This window comes from Triticum dicoccoides, chromosome 5B (genome assembly GCF_002162155.2).
Source record: "Triticum dicoccoides isolate Atlit2015 ecotype Zavitan chromosome 5B, WEW_v2.0, whole genome shotgun sequence".
NCBI lineage: Eukaryota > Viridiplantae > Streptophyta > Magnoliopsida > Poales > Poaceae > Triticum > Triticum dicoccoides.
In genome coordinates, this window is record NC_041389.1 from 361,707,874 (window position 1) to 361,719,433 (window position 11,560).

The 11,560-nt window shown below is 42.5% G+C and overlaps 2 protein-coding genes across 2 annotated transcripts; one reads left to right on the plus strand and one right to left on the minus strand.

The window, feature by feature from the left end:
• The first annotated feature begins 253 nt into the window (after positions 1-253).
• Positions 254-3,194, plus strand: LOC119309024 (ASC1-like protein 1). The gene is made up of 7 exons (XM_037585142.1): positions 254-369; positions 463-688; positions 1,654-1,880; positions 1,961-2,116; positions 2,201-2,386; positions 2,508-2,692; positions 2,797-3,194. The coding sequence occupies exons 2-7, from the start codon at positions 524-526 to the stop codon at positions 2,826-2,828; spliced, it is 951 nt and encodes a 316-aa protein (XP_037441039.1). The 5' UTR covers positions 254-369; positions 463-523; the 3' UTR covers positions 2,829-3,194.
• Positions 3,195-3,576: 382 nt separating this feature from the next.
• On the minus strand, positions 3,577-5,027 carry LOC119309023 (transcription factor GTE11-like). The gene has a single exon (XM_037585141.1). It carries the CDS (start codon positions 4,942-4,944, stop codon positions 3,685-3,687), a length of 1,260 nt encoding a protein of 419 aa, XP_037441038.1. The 5' UTR covers positions 4,945-5,027; the 3' UTR covers positions 3,577-3,684.
• Positions 5,028-11,560: the final 6,533 nt, after the last annotated feature.

Consider the following 11,560-nt stretch of genomic DNA (forward strand, 5'->3'; position numbering starts at 1 on the left):
TGTCCGCGCCGTCGCAAATCAAGCTCAAAAATGGGCCAGAAATGGGTCGCTCGCGGACGGAAAACGGACGCGCGTCCGTTTGGGTCGGCGCGCTGGGCCGCCTTTTCTGTCCGCGCCGATCCAAACGGACGGCCGCGGACAAAATGGGTCTTCCCATTGGAGTTGCTCTAATAACTGACTGGGGCAGATCAGTCCAAGTCCGGTAGCCGTTCTTCTTCTTTGTCCGTCCAAGTTCTTTTGGACGCCTTCACGTCATCTTTCCTTCCACCCAGTACAGACAGACAGTGGGCTTCTCTCCTGCAGAAATGGACCAGTCCATCCGCATCCGCTCGCTCGCGTTCCGAGAATAAACTAGCACCAATAAACAAGGTTAGTTCTTGCTCAGTACTATCACCATCTCAAATCTCGCCTTGTCCCCCTCGCTTGACTGCCCCTGGCTCATCCTTCTTCTCACGGTCTCAGCGCGCCCATCCTCTGCCCCTCGGGCGTCTCGTCCGGATCCAAGAGCCGGCCGCCAACTGCAATGGCGTCCCTCCTGGAGATCTTCCTGGGATCCTGTTCCTCCTCGGCGCCGCCGGTGGACTGGGAGGCGGAGGCCTACCCGGAGTACGCCGACTACGCCGTCCTCCCCCTGCTCCTCGCCTTCTTCCCCGCCCTGCGCCTCCTCCTCAACCAGTTCCTCTTCGAGGTAATCCAAATTTTGGTTGCCTGCCTGGCTGTCTCCCTCTTCAGTTCTTCAGTTAGGATGCGTTTGGTTCGTGGGCAGTGAGGGGTGTCCATGTCCACTTGGCCTGGGATATCTCTCTTGTTTTCCCATCCAAGAGTGAGATGAGCCAGTGCTGGGCACGTTCAAGGCGTCACAGGTCTCAACGTTGACCTGGAAAAGCTTCCTGCAAGATTTTCAAACCGTGTTGATATCGATTCATGGTAACTAGTCAGATGATTTTGATCGTTGGTACTCTTCGTTTCAGACGCTTGGTAGGTGAGTTGCCTGTAATTAACTGAACTCCTCCCAATGGGCTTGGTCAGCTCAATTACTAGATGGTTGGCTTGATAATCAAGGTCAGTATAGATTGGATCAATGCTTACGTTTCATGGCTTCCCGTGCTCCTCATGTTCTCATCGTCGCTCCTCATTGGCACAAATACTTGTCATGTGGAGATCGCGGATTCGCTAAACAACATGTGCTTACCCCACCCAAGTAGGTCTTTAGATCACCTTGTCCGAGCCCTTAAATTTGACAAAATACATATGATACAATTTGGATAATCAATCGTGTAACAATTAATCAAAGCATTCACACATATATCATATCAGTGAGGATGGATGGCATGGAAGTTTATGAATTGCCTCTCTCCTTCAGTGATGATGTTGGGATTGAAGTAGTGATTGCGGTCACGAATGGTACAAAGACTGGTACGACCTATGGCCCTTGCTTGTACCGGTGTTGGTCTTCGAAATTTCTAATCTAACATCGTTGCAGTCGTAGGTACTGACTTACCGCGTACTTGTCTTGTTACATAAGTCACCGGGAGTACTATACTTAATCATTTCATATTACGACTATACACTCTGAACAAAATTGTTTCAAGAATGGTGCAAATCAGAACTACATGCACATGTTATAGTTCTTAAATCTCACTTTCTTCGCAGGTGTTAGCAAGACGACTTATATTTGGAAAGGGATATGACAAGCTTGCTGAAACAGATGAAAGGAGAAAGAAAATCAATAAATTTAAGGAATCGGCATGGAAATTTGTTTATTATCTTTCTGCAGAACTCTTTTCACTATCTGTAACATACAATGAATCGTGGTTTACAAATACAAGATACTTTTGGGTAGGGCCTGGCGAGCAGCTGTGGCCCGACCAAAAGATGAAGTAAGAGAGAGAAACAATCTCTTTTGTTCCTTATCATTGCAATTTCCAAGGGCTTCAACATTGTTTGTTTTTCTCTCCAGGCTGAAGCTTAAGGCTGTATACATGTATGCCGCTGGATTTTACGTATATTCTATCTTTGATCTTCTGTTCTGGGAAACAAGACGCAAGGACTTCGGAGTCATGATGTCTCACCATGTGGCAACTATTGTTCTGATTGTTGTGTCCTATATTTGCAGGTATGCAGATGAGTGTAATCGCCCTTATATACCATAACAATACACAGCATAGTCAAACTTGAAGTTGTTGCTACTTCCAAACAGATTATCTCGTCCTGGCTCGGTCATTTTACCCCTCCATGATGCAAGTGATATATTCCTAGAGATTGGAAAGATGGCCAAGTACAGTAGCTGTGAGTGGCTAGCTGTTGTAGCATTTCTACTTTTTGTGGCTTCATGGATCCTTCTTCGGCTAATAGTGTTTCCTTTCTGGATCCTAAGAAGCACAAGGTAAACACTCTTGGTTGTTCTGGCATGTGGTGCTACTTTACCTGATTAGAAAGCAGCATTACTCTACTAAGTTTTGTAGTGCATTTTGTTGATCAATTCAATGGTCTTGCGTCTTTTTCAGTTATGAAATAGCTATGATCGTGGACAACGAGAACAGAAAAATCTACAGAACTTCGTACTACTATCTTTTCAACACTCTCTTGTTTTCACTTCTGGTCTTTCACATATATTGGTGGGTACTGATTTATCGGATGCTCGTCAAACAAATTCAATCCAGAGGTCATGTTGGTGAGGATGTCCGATCCGGTCAGTGATTCTTTTCTTGCTCATTTCCTTGGTGTTAGATTTATTTTCTTTCTCGGCAGCATACTCTTATGGATTTGTTATAAGCTACCCCTTCTATTAAACAGATTCTGAAGGCGAAAACAACCATGAAGATTAAGCTGAAGGTTGTTGGATGCTTAACTGAAGAACTGTATAGTTCGCAGTTGGGAATGAGAATGGTGCAAGCGGGTTGTATAAAGAATGAGAATGTCAAGGAGGAGCTAGTTAGCATATCCATTAGTAGGAAATTCAGGCACAAAACGAAAACTGAAAAGGCTCGAATCTCGGTGCCACTGGAACAAGCCTCCTTGATATGTATCTTTTTTGTATATTGAATGTATAAGGTGAGGCTATCATTCAGGGTCTTGAGGCATCAATCATACATCGTGATATTAATCTCCATATGTATGTGAAGATGTCTTTTCAGAAATACTGAGCCTCCGAGTTATAAAAATTCTCTTTTATATATGTGGCTTGCTTGAAATTTCGTGGTCCTATTCTCAATTTTTTTTCTAAATTTAGTTGTCCTTATATGTCATTATTATATACACTTGCGGTTCATGTTAAATATTCAGTATGATTGATATTGGAAATGGACATATCTGTTAAACATGGGGAGTGCCTAGAACTCATCTAGATGAGATATAATTTGGTCTCATTCACTTTGAAAACAAGAACATATACAACCCACATCAGCATACACGCATCTTATAGCATCACATCCAATGGCTATAAAAGGTGAATGAGACCAAACTATATCTCATCTAGATGAGTTCTAGCAAAACTGTTAAACATGTGTACAAAGAAGATATCACTAATTTAGTTGATACTCAGTGTAATTGATCATGTACTTTCGTATATCCAATCATGTTCAGCACACATACAATCTACAGAAGAGAGCTACAAGTTTTGTGTGAGGCATCAAGCCATCAGCAACAGCATCACTTGTTATAGGACCTTGCTAGCAACGACGATCACGACCGAATCTCGCCTTCCTCTAAATCCTCGTGGAAGCTTTGACGGCGTTGCTGCTTCCAGTCTTCGTCAACCTTGAGGTAGAGCCCAATCTGCCGCAACACGTTGCTGGGCTTCGCTGTGTTGTACTCATCAATGCCGAGCCTCTTCAGATCCTCTCGGTGTAGGGTATCGTCGGGCATTGCCGTCTTCTCCATCTGGAGCAGCTCCTGACGGGCCTTCTCCCTCGCCCGGGACGTGGCCTCCTTTCGCTGCCTTTCCAGAGCACAGGCGAGCTGCTCACATGTTGGAGGCGTGGCCGGTGCTGGACTGTCGACGATCTCGTCGGAATCAGAATCTGAGTCACTGCCGCCGGAGTGCTCTGAACCCGAGTCGCTGCTGCCGGAATCAGTGTCTGAATCGCTGTCGCTGGAATCAGTATCTGAACTGCTGCTGCTGCTGCTGCTGCTGGAGCTTGGGCTGCCGCTGGCTGTTTCATCTTCGACGAGCAGCAGAGGTGCCGGCACGATCGGTAATGGGGAGACGCCACCGCAGATGTCAACTTCTTCCTCCTCTTCCTCTTCGGCCATCACCTCAGGGCCGTCTTGGTGGCGTTCTTGCAGCAGAGGTTGCGGCACGATCGCTAAGGGGGAGACGCCGCCACAGATGTCAACTTCTTCGACCTCCTCTTCGGCCATCACCTCAGGGCCGTCTTGATGGCGTTCTTGGGGCGACGGATTCGCCGACCTCCTCTCTCGAGCGAACTTGTCAACCTGCTCCTGTAACTCGACAGCAGCAGCGTCGTCCAACGCGTGGAGGTCGATCTCGATTTCGCCGGGGCGGGTGGCGCAGCTGTGCTTCTGCAAGAGCTGGACGATGTGATCGGGGATTTCCGCAACGAAGAGCTCCAGGTCTTCCGCGAGCATCTCCCGCTCAGAGGCCGTCATCTTCTTCTTCGTAGGCGGCTTCTTGCGATTGATCAGGGGAACTGGAGGGGACGCCTTCCTCTTCTTGGTCGGCGGTTCCTCGGCCAAGAACCTTGGACGACTCTTCTTGACGCGGGGAGCCGACGGGGACGAGGCGGGAGCTAGCACGGCGGCCGCCTTGTGGAGGAGGCGACGGACGGCGACGAGCTCTGCTTGGAAGCGCTGGCGAAGGATCTCCATCTCCCTCGCGCGCTTCTGGCCGGACATGATGTCGATCTTGGCGTCAAACGGCTGGCCTGTGACGAAGCCGTGCTTCCTGGTGAGGTCCCCGCCGTAGGGGTAGGCAATCTCCATGGGAAGGGAACAGGGGACGCCGGTCGCTTCGCTGGGTAAGGGCTGGTGATTGGTGATTGGTGAAGATTGGAAGCTGGAGAAGAGAAGATTGGTCAGAGCGAGGTGAGGGCAAAGGCAACAGGTTGGCTGCCTTTTATTGATCAGCTCAGGTGTGATGCCGATTCCAAACCGTGGATGCGTATGTGATGTGATCCGTGAGGAAATCGGATTTGCTTGCGTGCCAATCAAGTTTGATTAAGCATGAATTAGGAGTTTGAGGCCATCTCGGAAGCCCTCGCCGGGCGACACTGCAGCTCATTTCTTTCCCGCCTCCTATCGTATCGTATCATGAGTTCATGACAGTGTCGTGTGGCGAAAAGACGCAGCAGCTCCTCACCCGGCCACCCATAGTAAGAGAAACAAAGTTGAGTTGAGTCTTGAGTCTTGAGTCTTCTGCAAGACAAGATCAGGCACCAGATCCTCCGAAAAGCGGAATCTGTAGACCGACAGCAAGGAGAACAGGTGCCGGATCTGCACACTAAACACTCTAAGAAATCGGTATGAGCAAAATCAAGATTCTGAACCAGCGATATCACGCCAGTTCGTGCTATAGGAGAAGAAACACAAGTGAAGAGGAAAGTTGACAATGTCCTCCAAAGACCAAAGCTATATGTGATCAGCTTTTCTTTTGTGAGACAAATATGTGATCAGCTTTTTTTTAGGCAAAAATATGTGATCAGCTATTTCTGATTTATGTGTCTCTGCGCACGATCAAAACAGAAACTGAAGCATTTTTCACGCGCGCATGGTCAGGTGCTCTGCTTTCTGTTAGATTTTATCGGCCTTAGCCCACTAAAATGTTTGGACGCCAGCCGCACGGTGGGCTGTGGGCCCATGTAAGTTTTCGTGCGCTCGGGACGAACAACTGTTGCCTCGGCTCGCCTCAGCACGATGTGTATGAAAATATTAAAAATATATGAAAATGTATAAAAATAGGGACTGTCTATTGTCCATCCGGATGAAATTCAATTGGCCTTCATCCATATTTTTCATCCAATTACAGGATGACAACTGTCCACTGTCCCTTGTCATATGTCTGTCCTCGTAAGCAGATTAACGGGTCCACACATGCACGTTTTCAACCCGGAGCAAATAGACAGGCAGCCCCTTGTCCTCTGTTTGTCCTTTTCAGTAGACTAACGGGTCCACACATGCACTTTTCCAACCCGGAGCGAACAGACAGACAGCCCCTTGTCCTCTGTTTGTCCTTTTCAGTAGACTAACGGGTCCACACATGCACTTTTCCAACCTACAAAAAATACATTGACAAGAAAGAGGTAAAATTACAATGATATTACCATCAAGAAAACTGAGTGTAAAACCCACTAAAATAGACACTAATTTCTACAATGCCCCACTAAGAATTAGAGTGTAAGATGGCAATTGAAAAATGACACTGTAAAGAACCACTAAAATGACATTGTAAATCCACTAAAAAGACTGGTACTTTAAAAAATCCAACAATAATCCAGAAATAAATGATAAAGTCAATTACAAACAAAGACACAGTAAAAACATGAACTCTATTAAGCATGCCAGCAAAACATGAATTTGGAAATGGGACCACACTCCCAACTTTACCAAAAGTCAGTCAAAAAAGCAGCTAAAAAAGAGGAGGACAAAGCCCCCAAGCTAACAGCCACAAACACATGGGGATCGCCTTGCTGGTCAAGGAAAGAGGTGGGCAAAACGCTAATAAAAATTCAAAATCCTTTGAGAATTACACTGTAACGCCAAGAGAGTTACAGTGTAAATCTTGTGAGAAATTACACTGTAAAAAATCAAAATCCCTTGAGAATTACACTATAAACAGTGTAAAAATACTTTGAGAATTACATTGTAAATCTTTTGATAATTACACTGTAAAAAGTCCACAACGAGAATTACACTGTAAAAGAAAAGATATTTACAGTGTAAATCTTGTGAGAAATTACACTGTAAAAAATCAAAATCCCTTGAAAATTACACTGTAAAACAAAAGATAAATACACTGTAAATCTTTTGATAATTACACTGTAAAAAGTCCACAGCGAGAATTACACTGTAAACGAAAAGATAATTACAGTGTAAAAATACTTTAAGAATTACACTGTAGCTCTTTTGATAATTACAATGTAAAAAGTCCACAACTGACTAATGAGTGCAAAAATCCTTTGAGAATTACACTGTAAAACAAAAGATACTACAGTGTAAAAATACTTTGAGAATTACACTATAAAATCTTTTGATAATCACACTGTAAAACTTTGAGAGAACTCACTAAGGAATTAGAGTGCAAAATCTTTTGTGAATTACCAGTGAGATACAGTGGGGAAACTATCCGTGTAGTAAAGAAAAATTACCAGCTCATTACGGATATCTCTGTGGTATGATGAGTTCTCCATAAGCCGAATCGAGAAACACAAAAGCTCTATCTTTGATACAGACGACAAATGAGAACCAATGCTCATCGTGACCAATAGGGAAGTACAACTGAAATTAAGAATCAAATCAGTAAAACAACATCTAGAAATGCAGGAAATAAACAAATAAAAATGAGAAGAGAATGAACATGGACTTACAAAGTCTGATCTCCACAAAACAAACGCGCTGCAAGCACCCTCAAAAGCATTTCGGACAATATTTGGATTACGGGTCAATGGATTGTTGTTATTCAGAATGCACTCCTACAGCAAACAAAAAATAAAAAGCAGAACAGTAAAAAAAAGGGAAACATGAAAGGGACATAACTTCATAATCCAAAGAAATTAAAGAAAAATGTTCAAGCTAGCATACCCCAATATAACTGAAGAAGAAATGTTTCTTTGATTTTGAAGGATGACACTTGTTGAAAAGGAATCGACAAAAACACAGAATGAGGAAGTTATCTAGATGACCACCTGGGCATAGGGATGAAAGAGAGCGATACGAGCAGAACGCTCTATCATATCTAATAGCTTCATATCTACACAAAAAGGAAGAAAATGAAAGATAAATCAGTGACAAAAAAATTAAAAAACATGGAGTACACAATCAGCAACAAAATCGAAAGAAAAGCATGAAAGGTACAAGGAGAAGAAAAGAAGAACATACTTGCACCAAACTTTGTCGCTGCCAATGCGATTCATTGCAAAATAATGCTTCCTTTCTTGCAAAGTAACAGGAAAATGATTCAACTGCTGAACATAAGGATCTGAGTTGAACCTAGCAGCTCCGACAATCCTACGAGGAACGTGCTGGGTCGTCGCTGTTGAACAATTAGAAAATTTGGAAATAGCGAGCTCATTGCGCTTTTGAGCAGCATTTAATTCTGCAACACCTTCAGGATCAGAGATGATAAGGACTTCAGGACTGTTTGAAACACCCTGTGAAAAAAAATAGGGATTGTCAAGAAAATAAATAAGAAGTCCCATAACCTAGGAAATATGAGAAAATAGTGATATTACAGAAATCCACTAAGAACTACATTGTAATTACACTGACGAGATAGGAAAATTACAATGAAAAACTACTACGAATTAAACCGTAAAAATCAAATGATAAAAAAGATAGCAACAGAAATACAATAAAATAAAAATAAGAATGAGTGAAAAAGCACAAAGAAAAAACGCACCGGTCTAACGGAAGAAGATGATGCTAAATTGTTCAGCCGGTTATAAGCTTCATTCGTCTTCTTTGCGAAATTAACACAACGGTCATAAAATGTGGAGGTGCCAACTACTTGAACTTCATCAAGACCGACCAGCTAGAGAAGAAAACAAAATGAGGAACAATCACAAATAATCCGGAGAAAAGGAAGTTAAGAATCGAAAATAAAGAACACATGAAATTACATCATCTCCTCTGTTAAAGAACTCATTTAATGCTTCTGGAGAGCTGAGATCAACATGATTTGATTGGGATGCCTGAACTGACTTTGAAATGTTGGAATGAGGAATCGTCACCAGTTAAACACAGTCCTGATATAGAACAAAAACTAATAAGCAAATGGGGAGAAATAACTAAGATAAATAGATATATAAAGGAACTGGAAAAAGAAACTAAACTAAAAAGTGAGAAAATAACATGTTCAAAAGGAGACACATGAGAGTTAAGAAGCCTTTCAGACACATATTGCGAACACTGAACTTGGTCGACCTGCAAGCAGAAACAAAAAAATGGAACCAATCAAATACACTAGAAACAATTCATTTCTCTCCATTAAAAAAGACATACCATGGCAGAGATGCACTAGAAACAAACCCCACACATAAATGACAAAAAAAGAGAATCCAACCTCATCTATAAAACGCTGGGATAGCCTCACTGGAACAATAGGTGAAAGGTTGTTTCTAGTTGGGTGAAATTCAAAATCAACATCAGCTGAACCGATATTCTGATCCGCCTTGGTAACAGGACGAGCATCCTTTGATTCGCAATCAAAATTGAAGCTAGCCATGGAAGGTCTTCTGTCATATATGACATCAACATTAGGCTTGTGCCTTTTCAAAGAGCTACCTGGATTCAACCACAAAGAAAAAATAAACCTCATGAGAAACATAAAAAATAAACTGATCATACAGATGTTTAGTACATACACATTGTCAGATGCATATAATGGATCATGCAAATAAGAAAAAAGAACACATGAACTAAATCAAAAGAACACGAGGGCATGCGATTAATTACAACTGAGCTGGAAAGGGACCAAATGAGGAATTAAAAAGAATACAATTACAATAAAAAATCATCACTGGATTACACAAAATAAAATGAAAATAAATTACACTTTATCCAGCAACTAACTATACAACACCCTGCAAAAAAATTAAACAAGGATTAGCATCAAAGCATGACAAAACAAACCTATGAAAACAAATAGAATGATCTAAATGCAGTCAGTAGTTGCAACATAATTCCTATATGATATACAGTGTAAAAATCAATGATAAGATAAGCAAAAAACAGTACAATGACACTAAGAATTACATAGTAAAACACACTAAGAATTACAGTGTGAATACACTGAGAAATACACTGTAAATCCACTAAAGATACATTGTAAAAAGCACTAATAATTATAGTGTAAATATACTGATGAGATACAGTGCAAAAATACACATTAGTTTTTCATGGTGGTGGTTATGATTACTAGTAGTAGCATGGCAGTGGCAGTGGTAGTGCTAATTCATTCACCCAATCATCACCAATCCCAAATCCAAAAGGACATACAGTGTAAGCCGCCTAAGAAAATACACTGCAAAATCTACTAGGAATAAAAGTGTAAAATCAATGACAATTACACTGTAAGTCCATAGCGAATTACACTGTAAATGCACTAGAAATTACATTGTAAAAACAAATGGGAAATATCCAGTGACAAAGAACAGAACCACAACAAATTCAGAAACACAACAAAATCTACTGACTCATTCCTATAGTCCTGTATCCACAATGTAGGTGGATGTGTGTGAACTGTATTGTAAAAACTACAACCACGCAACCAAGTGGATGTCAGCCTAAGGGGAAACCTGCATGCACAACCTAGGGATAGATCACCATCGCATATTAGTACAAGTAAAACAAGCCAATCTAATCAAACAACCACCCGAATAGAATAACAACACCGCAGTTACAGATCAATGAAAACTAACAGTTAAACCCCCTCATGGAGCACCACTCTAGTCATCTCGCCCTGCCCATGGACATGGACGAGCGGCCTACGAACGAGAAACTGGAACTACCTCCCCCTACCACAATGCACTCCGCCGCCGAAATCCGCCATGGCAAACGAGATTCAAACCCAGAAAAACGGCGGAACCTCAGAATCCGGATCTGACTATACGAATGCTGTGGGGAAAATACACACAGATCTGACTATGAATCTGCGGAACAAGAGAAATCGAGAGAAATTACCGAATCAGACGAACAAAAAATCGGAGGGAGGGGGGAAATTGGGGCCAGGGTTGGTGCGGGGGGCGACGGGAGGTCGAGCGGGGCGCGGAGGCAGCAGGGGAGCGGGATAGAGAGCGCAGGCGAGTCACCAACAACAAACTGCGTCGATCGCCGAGAGGGAGATCCAAATCGCCATGGCTATCTCTCCCAACCTCTCTTCCAGGGGATGCGTGTGTGAAGTGGCAAAGTGGAAACGACGAGGCTGTGGAGGGAGGAAGCGACAGAAGCGGGATAGCGAGCAGAGCGTAACGGGTCGGATTGAAAAATTCAGCGGGCCCGATAAAGAAAGGTCAGCGCCCGAAAGAGGACAGGAGAAAAGGAAAAACATGAATCACGACGCGACAGAACGTACGGCTCAGAAAAGGGATGAAGACAAATAATTTTCATCCGGATGAAAATTAGCAATTCCGTAAAAATATTCCTGATCTATGCGACAAATGTACAAACGTGTATGAAAAGAAGTAGCCATGAAAAACATGTATTGAGAAAAAAATGTAATCATGTATTAGAAAAATGTTAACCATGTTACTGACGTACACGAAAGTCTAAGGCGCACATGAAAAAAATAGACATAAAAAATATATTGAAAAAAAATGTTAAATATATATATATTTTTAACATGTACAAATTTTTTTAAGTCGTGTATGAATAAAGTAGTCATTAA